Genomic DNA, 13,565 nt, shown 5'->3' on the forward strand with positions numbered 1-13,565 from the left:
TAATTTGCGGCCACGCCAAACCGAATACATCTTCCCGGCTTTCCACGCGCGACGTTTAATCCAAGGTGTTGCTCTCTATTATCCTTCCCAGTTTAAAGTCAAAATTATGAGTTAAAAGCTCTAGTCGAACGCAGTGTAAAAGCCGCCGTAGCCAATCCTGGCACAGGTGGCAGCTACTACAGCCAACCGTAGCGCGAGGGGCATGGCTACGTCAATACGGGTGTGCAATAAACAAAACAGCGCGTCGGAGCGTCCTGTTCATTCAGCAGCGACTCCTCCGCTCACGCGCTCCTCAGCCGCGGCGGCGCGTGGCGCGAGTGCGCGCGCCGAGGCTCGGGGCGACCGTTAGAGAAACCGTTAGCGCGAAGAGGCTGCAGACGAAGCGAAGCACGTCTGAGATTTTTCTTTGCATGTTTATTTGTTTTTTCTCGTTGTTGTTCTTGACGGTTGCCGTTCGCCGTTGTACGTCTCCAGGGCGAGGAGGAGGAAGAGGACGAGGAAGAGGGGGAAGGTGGTAGAATGGGCGAAACCCTCAGGTTTTCACTCTAACTCTGGAAATGGAGCCTACATTCCCGCGGGGAGACAAAGGTAGACACAAACTCGGGTTTTTCTACTTGTGCCCGGCTTCCGAGTCGAATTCCCCGTTCCACCTTAAATGGTGCTGCGCCAAAATGTAAGTGATGCACCATTTAAGGCAGAATGGGAAAATGGATTAAGAAACTGAGGAAGGGGAAATCCAACTTCAGCCTCGTGGTTCTTCCATTTCTTTTGGAGCCCTGTGCTGGTTTATTTGGTCTCGTAGTGGCAAAATTGGCGGAGTACCGACATGACGACAGGTCTCTCACCTGCTATTGCACTTGTTGAGCGAACATGACTCGTAAGAGAGCAAGGTTATACCGCATTAGCCGGACTGTGTGTTTGGCTCTGATTATTCCCTGGTTCTTAAGCTGAAATATCATACTAATTTAATTCAGCTTGAACGGTGTAATGCGGACATTGCTTTGTCTACTATAAAAAAAGTCTTGATGACTTTTCCGCACTATGTCCGCAGTATTACTGCATACATGCTTTAGGGCTGATTTTTCAGACATGTATTAAGCCTAGTTTATGAAATTTCAGTGTCAGAGGTGAGTTTTCACTTGAAATTCCACTCAGTCAAAGGCTGGATCAGTGTATTGGACCCTGCCTCTTATTGCTTCAGTAGCCTTGGTCTTAGCATATTAATGCACACACTGTGTAGACTGCATTGTAACACAGGCACCAACTGTTTGCATATTACCACGTTTAATGTACGATCATCCACCCAACAAACCTACCGCAGACTCTTGTCTTCTTCAGGATTATATCACATATTCACTCAAGTTACACTTCACTCTATGATTTAGACACTTTTTTCTGCACTAGGCTAATTCTTGCCACTCTTGCTGCAGTATACTTCATTCATCTTAATAATTATTTTTATATCCTATACTATGTTATGCCATATTTTATAATCGTAACACTACTTATTTATGTATTAACTTTAAAGCAATACATTGGTGATTCTAGCTACTGAACTGACATTCATGCTTTTTTTTCCCTGGAGCTTGAGGCACAACTTAAGACAAACGATCATCTGGCACCACTGCAGGTGATGTTAAGTTGTCTTTATAGCCTCTGAATGCTTACTCATTCAGTGTCCAAAGAAGCATCTAAGCCAATGCACAAAAACAAGCAAAGCCTGGGTTTCACTAACTGTAATGACTTCAGCAGTTCTTTCAGGCTTCTGACCAAACAGTAGCCTGCATGATGTGTGATTGTGGACCATTGTAAACATTGAAGCTTAACCACATACACTTGCAAGGGATCATTTCAATTTCACAGCATATATTAGAGCCTAAGCAATTCCATAGGAGTTGAATGGTGTAGGTGGTTTGAACATATGAGTGTATGCATATAAGCACATTTTTTAGTCAGCCTATATGCTGCATTGACATGATTCAGTACTGTATGCGGTGCAGCCTGCAACATACTTACTGTGGCAGTTTCACTGGAAATTACAGAACTGTCTGGTTATCTCCTTAAAATTTAAGATAGTATTTCTGTCACAGAATAAGCAGAGGAGAAATGATGGACAAATTTGTACCTTTTGTTCTCGTGCATGCTGAATATGTCAGATCTCTTGACATGGCAGAACCGGTGTTCGGCCGGTGTAGATGTTAACTGAACCATCACAGTTCTGTAACATGGAAAATGCTTTCACTCTGTCATTGATTTTGACCTTGGGGTTCAGCTTCAAAGCATCCTTGAAGGCTATATAAGTCACCCCACATTCAGTATCATTTTGCCATTCTGACAACTGGCCAATAGCCGATACTTCACTGAGATAATTGCAGTGTCAGTGAGTTTGAAAGGGGCAAAGTGTTGAGTTTCTACTTAGTCATATTTAAGAGATATTGCATGGGTCTCTTTGGGTTATCAGAGTGTGATAGCTCAAACCGGCAGCTCATTGTTTGATGACTATAATGGCCGTCTCTTATCAGAAGAGCTTTTGAGTGTAGGATATTATCTGAAATTATGCCACTTCTGTTCTCAAAAGGGAAGCTTGGCTTGAGCCTTGAAATTAATTTCCACATAGACAAATGTAATTATGAAGAGGCCAATTATAAGGAAAACGAATATGATACACAGGAGCAGAAAATGAATTTGTTGTCATTAGTTATTGTAGGCTGTGAGTTGTAATTAAAACCTGGTTTGCTGTTGAAGCACGTCTGTTTTATATGGAAGTAGACATAAACTGAGTACAGAAAGGTAATGTGTGTTTGAATTTGTAAATTTAGACAAGTGTAATTAAGACTATATGTTGCTACAGGTGTCAAGCAAACTGAAACTTGTGTAAATACATCCTCTGCCAAATTCTGACATGTCTAATCTCATTCTTATTCATATACTCTTGGCAGATGGAATTTGTAAATGAAGTGACTATGTACGTTATTTTTTTCCTTTCTGTTACATACAATAATGAAATATCAGTATTAGGCTTACCCCTCACTCATTGCCTCCTCACTGCTATTTAACTCTTATGTCTCTCACATTCTGTCATATTATGCGAGTAGCCACATACTGCAGCAAAATTTGCATTAACTTGCCATGTATATGAAGGAATTTTTTTTCATCGTTTAGTCTTCTTGGGTTTCCTGTGCACATGCTAAAGGAATATTGATTTTTTTTTGTTTGGAAGCATGAGAGCAAATTTTTTGGTCTGTGATTAACAGTACATCAGAACTGAAATGTTTTAATGAGGTTCAGGGCACAATTCGATTTATTGGTTTGACATTTTCTACCTTGGAGATGGATGTTAAGTAATAACACATTTTAAATAAATGTTAAATAAATAAAAACTCCTTTTGGTTCAGTATAATTCTGAATAGTAAATTATACTGCAGGCTTAAATACCAGGAATTCCTGCATTTTCAACAACAATTTGAGTCAGTTACAGTGCATCACATCAAGTCATCATATATTAATGCCAGTCTGTTCAAGCTGGATACACTAAGCCGATTTTCCTCTGATGCCACATTTTGCTGGTGGTTTTGAGAGAAATCTCATTGATGTTTCATACCTGAAAAGACAGGCTTATATTAGACAACGAGCTGCAGCTTTCAGAGCTACAGTATTTTTGCTGCTGCTCTACACTGCTGATGTTTTTAAAAGGAGGACAGTAAAAAAAACAAAAAAACTATCATGAATTATGAGAGATTACAGTTTTGGTGGTGTTAAATTGATATGCCATATTGTGTGCAATAAAATGGTAGCTGCTGCAATTTGTTTTTAGCATTGCATGAGATTCTCAGTTGTGGATTCATGTGTCTGTATTCTTGTCTTTATATTTCTGGAAGCTATAAGTGCACTGATCTGGGAAAAGAGAACTGATATTCATCCATTCATTATGTGTAAACACTTAACCAATTCAGGGTTGCAGTTGGTCGGGAGCCTACTCAGAATCATTGGGCGCAAGGCAGGAACAAACTCTGGAGGGGGTGCCAGTCCTTCACAGGATGAGATACACACACACTGTAACGAGTTTTTGGACTGTGGGAGGAAACAAACCCATGAGGACACGGGGAGAACACACCAAACTCCTCACAGCCAGTCACCCGGAGTGGGACTCAAACCCACGACCTCCAGGCCCCTGGAGCTGTGTGACTGCGACACCACCTGCTGTGCCACTGTGCCGCCCTGCAGAGTCATTAATAGTTATAAAATATATTTAGAATCACCTTAAATTTCTCATCCCCTGCACAACCATTTATACAGCAGATCATAAAACATATTATTCATTCATTCATTCATTATCTGTAACCGCTTATCCAGTTCAGGGTCGCCGTGGGTCCAGAGCCTACCTGGAATCATTGGGCACAAGGCGGGAATACACTTTGAAGGGGGCGCCAGTCCTTCATGAAACATATTATTGACATTTAAAACATCTGATATTGATTGCTATTCTTGATACAATGAATCACTAATACAAATATAATTCCAGTATAACTTTGCATTTCTAGTTGATTCAGAAACGATAGAAGAGACCTTAATACATTCTTTTTTAATTTAGTTATCACTAACTTTTTAATCAAGTTATCACTGCCCATGCTCCTTTTTAATGGTTATAACTACATTTGCATATATAACACAAAATAGATATTGTGGCAAACTGTTAACAGGCTTTTCAATAATCCAGCCATTTTTATTTTGTGCATTGTTGCATTATGCATTATTTTGAATGTGGCACAGTGATTAGTTTGTTTGATAATATCACCATATAAAAAAAGTTTTAAATAAAATAAATGTTAAATGAGGGTGGCACGGTGGCGCAGCAGATAGTGTCGCAGTCACACAGCTCCAGGGACCTGGGTTTGATTCCCGCTCTGGGTGACTGCTCCGGTTTCCTCCCACAGTCCAAAAACACACGTTGGTAGGTGGATTGGCGACTCAAAAAAAGTGTCTGTAGGTGTGAGTGTGTGAGTGAATGTGTGTGTGTCTGTGTTGCCCTGTGAAGGACTGGCGCCCCCTCCAGGGTGTATTCCTGCCTTGTGCCCAATGATAGGTCCAGAGGTAGGCTCTGGACCCACCGCGACCCTGAATTGGATTAGCGGTTACAGATAATGAATGAAATGTTAAATGATAGTGTTAGAAAAAGCTGACATTCCACTGAGAGAGAGTTAGTGATATGATAAACAGTAACCATAAAAGAAAAACTGGGCTAGATGGTATCAGGTTAAACTAGCTCAACATAGGAGACCACCACAGTCATATGATGCAATTTTGAGGGTTTTTTTTGTTTTCTCCTTTTGCAATGTTCACATTCAAGGTGAACCTGAAAGTGTCAAGAGAAAGGCTGCTCAAGTATCTGCGGCTCTAACCTCGTGACCTCTTCTCCAAGGCAGGCATCTGTATGAGGCAGCCGTCCATGGCACAGTTCAGTAGGCAAGCAAACACTCTGCACACTAACAGGACAGATGGAGGTGAGGGAGCAGAACGTCTAGAGGAAGCAGTCTCCAGAGGCAAGCTGCCTTCACACTTACAGTCTGGCCAAACCCAAGTCAAATCAGTCAAACCAGTGGAACAATTCATGACATAAGGCAAAATTATTTGTTAAAGGGACAGCATTAACATATATGTAGATGTTTTTGTCACTGCTATGATTTTATATTTTAATGTATTGATTATTTTAGAACTGCTTTAGTTACTTAATATGTTGATATCCATGATGATAATGCATGCTTTACAGTAAAAAAAAAAATCTCATGGAAACCTTTATATATAAAAGGCAACATCTATGATTGTGGGGAACGGCAGCCCTCTCTGGTTTGTTCACGCTCAGAAGCTCTGTATCTTTTAATGTGTAATAGTATATTTGAAGAGAAAATAGACTGTTGTTTGTATGTGGCTGAAGTTGGCTGCAGGTTTTATTCATTGTTTGATTTACCAAAGAGTTGTTTGGATTTGTAGCACTTCCGGTACGTTTATGTTCATGTAGAGTCAGTTCCAACCTAAATAATCTGAAACAACAAGAATAAGTCAATATTACCCACCTATGGAGCAGTAATAAAGCAACATCCTCATCTCTTTGTATGATGTTCAATGCCTTTATCATTTTTTCTGCTGTGAGCAAAGAGAGAGGCCTTTTTTTTTTACTCATTTACTGACATTGGAGCTTCGTAAACACATTAGACAGGTTTTCAGAGTGCAAACAGACTGGAGAGCTAGACAATGATGAGGAACCATCTTCTGAATTTTAAATAGGCGTTTATGTTTTTCTGACATGGATGTATATATGTCATGTATTTTTGGAATCTTAATAACACAATAAGATTGTGTCCATTTTTTAAAAACAATGTTCAGTTACATTGTAAATATTATAATATAATCAGTAACTTTTGCCATTAGTAGTCTAATGAATACTGACAACCCTAAAATAAATCTGCCATCCAGTGATATCAGCAGCATCCTCGTCTCCACCCCTGAGGAAGAATGACTCAAGTTAATTTGTCAAGAGACATACACTAATGCACACACCTTCCCTTCTAGTTGTTGAGGTGAAGCTGTAGGACATGGTAGTCATTCATCTTCATGGTTGCAGTTGAAATGATGACAGCAGCTGTTTTACAAATACAGCCACATGTGAAATGGCTTGTGTAGGTAAGGGTTTAGTAGGAAATAAGTGGTAGCTGTGGTTTAGAATTCCATTGAGTGCATATTTAGTTGTTAGGTTTGAATATTTTGCATTGAGTGATGCAGTCTTTGCATTATTTGCTTGCGTGTTCAGGGCTAGTATAATTTTAAAAGGATATGATGATAGAAATATAAAGCTTGTACAGTAGATGTTTTAAGTTTTGCATTTGCAGTCATCATCACTGAATATTGCTTGGAGCCATTCGCACAGAAGCCACTCTGGGTGCTCTTTAATATTCATTAATTTGCCAGGCACCAACAGTTCCCCATGCAGCTTCAGGTCTCTTGTTTTCTTGATTGCTTTACACCACATTCACTGAGTTAAACCATATCTCTTGGTTTGTCCATCTGTTTGTCTGCCACTGTCTTATATTTACTCTCACATAATCAATTTCCTAATCAGTCCATGACAGCAGCGGTTGATCCTTAATTTTTGGCTGAATATGTTGCATTCATTGATCTGCTGTGAAGAGAACTGCTCCACCTGCCTTTGATGAGTTTTAGCAGTGGTAGCTTACTGCTGGGCATGTATCCAGCCTGCAACTCTATAATCCCCATCCACCTCCAACACCTGGCAACCCACTTTGCTCTTTTGCAGAGTAAGCCCACAGAAATCTAGTAAGTTGATTTCAGCTTCTTCCATGGGCAACCCTTAGAATTTTTTTGTTTTACTGCATAAAATGTAAATTAGTGCAGACCTACTTGATTCTCTGCCATTCCAATCTGACCTGTTGCTCTCTGTAGTATAGGTGCCACCGTGCCGCCCGCAAAATAAAAACAGTGATGTTTAAATTGATTTAATATTTCTGTCGATATCTTTAGTTTCCATTTAGATGCTAAAGTAATTTAAGTGATGAACCCTGATTCATTTATCCACTTCATGTTTGCAAACAGATCCCTGTTCTGACCAACAGCATCAGTACAGGCTTTGACTGCATCCTAAATAGCACCATAATAATAGTGCACTTCACATACAAAGAAAAATGCTTCATTAAACTTTAAGCCAAACAGAGAAATAACTTAGGCATGCTGTCAGAATAAAACATTAATCAATTAATTGCCAGTAACTGCTTATCTAATTCAGGATCGCGGTGGGTCCCGAGCCTACCCACTGGGCGCAAGGCAGGAACATACCCTGGACGGGGTGCCAGTCCTTTGCAGTCCTTCACACCTACCAATTATGTTTTAGGACCATGGGAAAAAACCCACACTGACACACGTAAAATACACCAAGCTCCTCACAGACAGTCACCCGGAGCAGGGCTCATACCCTCTTTACCCTCTGATGTGAAGGCACTGTGGGCTTCTGTGTTTTTAAATGCTGTAATGGACTCTCCAGGACTTTCACATCCATTTACATTAGTGCTGCATAAAAAATGATGACTGAAAAACATAGGTAGGGTCCAGATATGTGAACTCAGCAGCATAAACAGTAGGTTTTTAGTTAACTGGTTTTGTGGTGTCATGTTAACTGCAGTTATAAATAGTTGTTAGTAAATGGGACCTATAAATATGACAAATATAAGTATTTTACTTTATCATTAAGAAGCTTTTCCATTGTAATGTTGGTAGTTTTTGTGACATAGTCAGGCTTTGTGCCAGATTGTTTTCATTGTTGCAAATACATCTAATCCTAAGAGACTTGTTTTCTATAGTTCTAATCCAATTTTCTTGCAACCGCCCTCATGGTGACCTTGAGTAAATCTCAGAAAAAACAGTGTAGAACTCCATGGTGGCTTGAGGTATCCTCAGTCTAAGCTGGGAATCAGCTGTGACATCCCACCGTTTCACAGATCTTTGCTTGCCAACTCAGCTAGCATCATCAGAGTGCCTGCAGAAGCACTGGGGACCAGAGGATTTGCAGAAGCTCTAGCTGACACAAACTGTCCATGACAAAGCTTAGTTTACCTTCAGATCTGCTGCAGCAAGTTTTAAATCCCCAGCAAACTCCACCAATTGACTAAAGGAATTATTTGTTTTTATTGTGGGAATGTTGCTAATCAGAATAGGTGTGTTGTGATTATGAATATTCAGTTAACTAGCTTTGCAGAGAGGCATTGTATTCAGCAGTTGTGTGTTCTTCAGCTGTAAATAAAGGGTGTCAACCTCAGGTCTTGTTGGGGGCTACACAGCTGCACAGACAGTACCCTTTCCTTAACATCCTCAAAGGCAACTCACAAATGTCTTAGTATATAGTTGATGAGCTCAGTGTGGTGTTTTGGGTGCTAAACTTTTCAGTGTTAAGGGCCTACAGGATTGAAGTCTTGCAACAAATGGACAGTGTTATACATAATCTGTTTAACCATAAAAACAGAAGAAAAATTACACCTGAGAAATAAATAAATATAACACGAATCTTAACAGGAATTGTTAGTTATTTTATGATGCAAATTCAGTTGCTTGTTCTTGTGGGATCTGCATGTTGCAGCAAATCTTTTAGAATAATAAAATATAAGAAAATACATAAACAATGTCATAAAACTGATTATAATATAGTTTTTGGCATTTAAAAAAACAGCAAATCAGTGTGTGCGCGCATGTGCATATAAATGTTTTGTGTAAATTACAGGAAACCCTCACAGTAAATAGTTGAGATAATAGTTGAGTTTTTCCTGTGCACAGTGTGTCTTTATTCATGTAGCTGCTCTGCTTTAGCTTGCAGTGACTGCCCGATATTAAAGGAGATTTTATGAAAAAGTAATTCTCTAAAGAATCCCCTCATTTTGCTCTAGTGCCTGCTGCAAACAGTTAACTGCCATAAACAAAGACATTATCCCATTGGTTTCTGCTATAAATTTGTTTTTGTTTATTAAGAAAAGAGAAACATGACAAAATTGTTTTTGATAATAAAAGTATGTTACAGATGCTGCAGACGGACGTAAGGTTGAACACACTGGAGTATTACCTTATTAAATTTATGAATCAGGCTCCGGGAATATGCTTGGGAATTGTAGTCTTTTTTTAATCACTCATTTTAGAGTGGATTGCATATTATTTCCAGAACAATTTGGCTTTTAAAGAGATAAATTTGAATGGTTCAGAGACTAGGGTAAGATCTGTTGAACTGAAAAGACACCTATGAAATTTTTATTTTTGTCTTTTATTTTGTGTTTATCAATTAAGTTATTTAAATTAGCTGTGGCGGCATGGTGGTGCAGCAGGTTGTGGGTTTGATTCCCACTCCGGGTGACTGTCTGTGAGGAGTTTGGTGTGTTCTCCCCGTGGGTTTCCTCCGGGTGCTCCGGTTTCCTCCCACAGTCCAAAAACACACGTTGGTAGGTGGATTGGCGACTCAAAAGTGTCCGTAGGTGTGAGTGAATATGTGTGTGTGTCTGTGACACCCTGTGAAGGACTGGCGCCCCCTCCAGGGTGTATTCCTGCCTTACGCCCAGTGATACCAGGTAGGCTCTGGACCCCCGTGACCCTGAACTGGATAAGCAGTTACAGATAATGAATGAATAAATGTACACCTTTTTACCCTTCTGGTTCTACACAGACATACAGTTATGTTTATGCTTTGTAGAAGGGTCACAATGCCAGATCAGTATTGCACAACTTACTGCTATCAATGACTTCCATAAGAGGTGGAAGATAAAAATAATAAATGGCATTGCAAATACTGCCCTGAATTTCTGTTAGAAGAAACTACAAAGAGATTGGTAAAGAAGTGAGTTTCTCTGCACTGGCATGCACACGTGCCTGCCCTCTCTCTCTCTCTCTCACACACACACACACACACACACTGATACGCATTGTTCGTATTATCTCTGCCCTTTGTAAGTCCTGCATTCTTTATCTTTGATTGGCAATCCAATGACATATTCTCTTTCAGAGCAGACACTGCTCACTTCTCTGAAACCCCAAAATTCTATTTTTGCAGTGTGTGTGAGATATTATTGCTGTGATATGTGTATTTTTTAGTATTGCTAAAATTGCCCTGCATTTTGCTTGCTACAACAGACTGTAGGGTGTGGCTCACTACTGGAACATTAACATTAATATAGCTTGTTTCAGACATATGAAAGCTGCTGTTATGTAGAAATTTAAGATGCAAAACTGCAAATCAAACTGGCTTATAACTCACTACTCCACAAGGGGTGCAATTCCATGCTTCACATCAATGACATGATGTTCTTTTTTATTGATTCCTTCAAGAATCTTGGTGTTAAGTGTTTTGCTACTAGGCTTTGCTTAGCATGGGCAAGACCAGTGTGCCCGTGGTATTTCTTGTTTTCTTCATTATGTAAAACGGTGATGTTTAAACAAAGTAAAATATCCTTAACAAAGGATTGTAAAATATTGATCATTCAGTTTGCATCAGAACATTTCTTATAAAATTATTTCCCTCCCCTGTTTCTTTGTAGATGAGGTCCATCTGGAGGAGCCAGGGCGTGCTCGTGTGAGGATGCGCGAGCGGCTGGTGTGGGACTACCCTCTGCAGTTCTCCTGGCTGATGGAGGCCGAGCCCTTCACCGCCTCTCTGCAGGCGGGCGGCCCCGCGGCCGGCGCTGGCATGACGCTGGAGCAGAAGACCACATTTGCCTTTGTCATCTTTCTCTTCGTCTTCCTCTGCATGTTAATTGTACGCTGCTTCCGCATCCTGCTGGACCCCTACCGCAGCATGCCAACCTCCACCTGGGCCGATGGCCTGGATGGCCTTGAAAAGGGCCAGTTTGACTACACACTGGCATAGATTAGGCAAACATATGCACACACAACGCAGCTAGGTGAATGAACCACACAAACAAAAGTCCTAGCTAAGAGTTAAATAATGACTAACATCCTATGACAGGAAATGACACATGTAACTACACAAAATGTATTCTTTGGTCAGGCACAAAATCTTGACACAAAAAGTCAAAATGGTGCGTGTTTGATGAAATGACAGGTTTGACAGAAATACTGATCCTCTCCTATTTGAGTCATGCAAGCTCTGCCTCTGTCATTAACAGGGTGTGCTTTTGAATGGAGCAGTTGGGGATTCTGAGTGACCCCAGAAGCTGTCTGGACTGGCCTGTGGCCTCTGTGCCAGTGGCCCCACTCATACAGGGTAGCCCTATCACTGTCTCCCCCTATTTACATTCACATCATCAGTACCTGCACTGTTGTAAACTGCCAAGTAGACGCCTGTAGAGAGTAACTCCTTTTAAAGACCCTTAATAAGCACTTCATAAATACTTTGTAGGTCAATGCTTTCGTCAGCCTTAAGGTATGCACTGTTACTATAAATGCAGCTTTGATTCATTAGAATGCTTAAGAATTAGGCTGTATTTATGTAGTGCTTATGGCTACCTAAAGGGCCTTTTACTCAATGATGCCAAACTTGACAAATTTTTTAGACAAGTTGGGGATAACTTGTTTGTAGTTGTGACATTAGTTATTTGAATATAATCTCAGCATAGAAACAATGGATGGCACCTTCGGTTTATTTCTCAACCCAGTGTGAAAGTCCAGTAAATCCATGACTAATGGTGTCATATCTGTCTGCTAAAAGTCATTTTAAATGTGAACTCAGAGTGAACTTGTACAGTCAGCATATACTGCCTCATTAGCACAATAAACTGAATTTAGATCAGATCTGTTTTAATACATGATCCGCTCTCTGGTCTTCTTTATATGATCAGGATTAATGGCTGTGGTTTGCTTTGTCAGCCTTTACATATTAAGCAGTAGCCAGGGGAGTTGCAACCTTAACAGCTAAACAGCGCTAATTTGCCTTGAGAAAATTCATTACTAAGAGCAAATGATGAGGAAAGGCCACATTTCAACAGTGCCTCCTTAATCATTCAGGTGATGTTAAAATGTGCAAAATTGTCCATTGTATGAACTGCTCTAAAATAGTTCTGCTCTCTTAGTGCTTTTAGTCTCCACTCAACCAATCAGCTTTGATTTTATGGCTATCAATAAGATGAGGTTCCAGCCAAATGATCTTACTTTGCACTTCTGTGTTGTCTTCTCACCACTGTGAATGGGCCAGTGAGATATTAAGAGCACTTAAGGAATGTCAGTTTGTGATGATTTGGACTGCCAGTGTTTCTGAAGATGACTGCCACTGTTCTGCATGCACGGGCATATGCATTTTGAATGTGTGAGAGAAAAAACTGGACAGATGCATTCAGCGCAGATGTGTACAATGCTGTTTAGCCTGTTGGTATTCTCTTAAGCTTTGTTCACTGTGAGGACCTGCTTTGCTTCTCTGTGAATAGGCTTGTGTCTGATACAAAGCACTGAACACTGTCTGTAAATTTTCATCAGTTTAGACACTATAGAAATGAAAATATTTGATTTGGAAATCCCCAAATCTATGAGAATCTATCGACCTACATGCTGTTTAAACAAATACTTGTGTGAGCACAGTAGAGGCGTAGTAAAAGAAGAATTCTAGATTTTATTATAGATTTTCAGTAGTGCAGCTACTGTATGAAAACTGAATATCGTTAATTCAGACAAATGGTAACTCTGAGTCTTTGTTCTGCAGCCACACCTGCATTCGAAGAGAGATTCCAAATAAAATTCTTTCCAAATCATTAACTGACCCTTTTATTTTCGCACTCAATGCATGGCATGTTTTAAAACTTCTCTAATTAAAGGTTCACATTTTCCTGTTTTTAATATATTCAGATTATACTTGTTTCAAAATGTGTGGCTGTCGTCATATTTTTTTCTATGAGCAAATTCTTTTTTTTTTCATTCATTATCTGTAACAACTTATCCAGTTCCGGGTCACAGTGGGTCAGGACATATCCAGAATCACTGGGCGAATGGCGGGAACACCATTTGCAAGGAGACACGCACTCACTCATTCACTCACACACATACCTACGGATGCTTTTTGAGTAGCCAGTCCACCTACC

General features: G+C 40.1%; 1 protein-coding gene across 2 annotated transcripts; it reads left to right on the forward strand.

Annotated features, from left to right (window-relative positions):
- Positions 1 to 275: 275 nt before the first annotated feature.
- Positions 276 to 13,226, forward strand: LOC136674967 (cortexin-3). Of its 2 annotated transcripts, XM_066651310.1 has the most exons (3): positions 276 to 588; positions 5,420 to 5,540; positions 11,076 to 13,226. In XM_066651310.1, the coding sequence occupies exons 2-3, from the start codon at positions 5,432 to 5,434 to the stop codon at positions 11,402 to 11,404; spliced, it is 438 nt and encodes a 145-aa protein (XP_066507407.1). In that variant the 5' UTR covers positions 276 to 588; positions 5,420 to 5,431; the 3' UTR covers positions 11,405 to 13,226. The 2 variants fall into 2 exon arrangements, with proteins under 2 accessions (XP_066507407.1, XP_066507408.1); XM_066651311.1 differs by lacking the exon at positions 5,420 to 5,540 and having other exon boundaries at positions 11,076 to 13,224.
- Positions 13,227 to 13,565: the final 339 nt, after the last annotated feature.

This window comes from Hoplias malabaricus, chromosome 18, assembly GCF_029633855.1.
Source record: "Hoplias malabaricus isolate fHopMal1 chromosome 18, fHopMal1.hap1, whole genome shotgun sequence".
NCBI lineage: Eukaryota > Metazoa > Chordata > Actinopteri > Characiformes > Erythrinidae > Hoplias > Hoplias malabaricus.

Bases quoted from the DNA above. Each gene is read 5' to 3' on its own strand.
- LOC136674967 (XM_066651310.1), top strand. From the start codon at position 5,432: ATGAGGCAGCCGTCCATGGCACAGTTCAGTAGGCAAGCAAACACTCTG. The intron at 5,541-11,075 runs GCAAGCTGCCTT...GTTTCTTTGTAG, and splicing joins AGAGGAAGCAGTCTCCAGAG to ATGAGGTCCATCTGGAGGAG.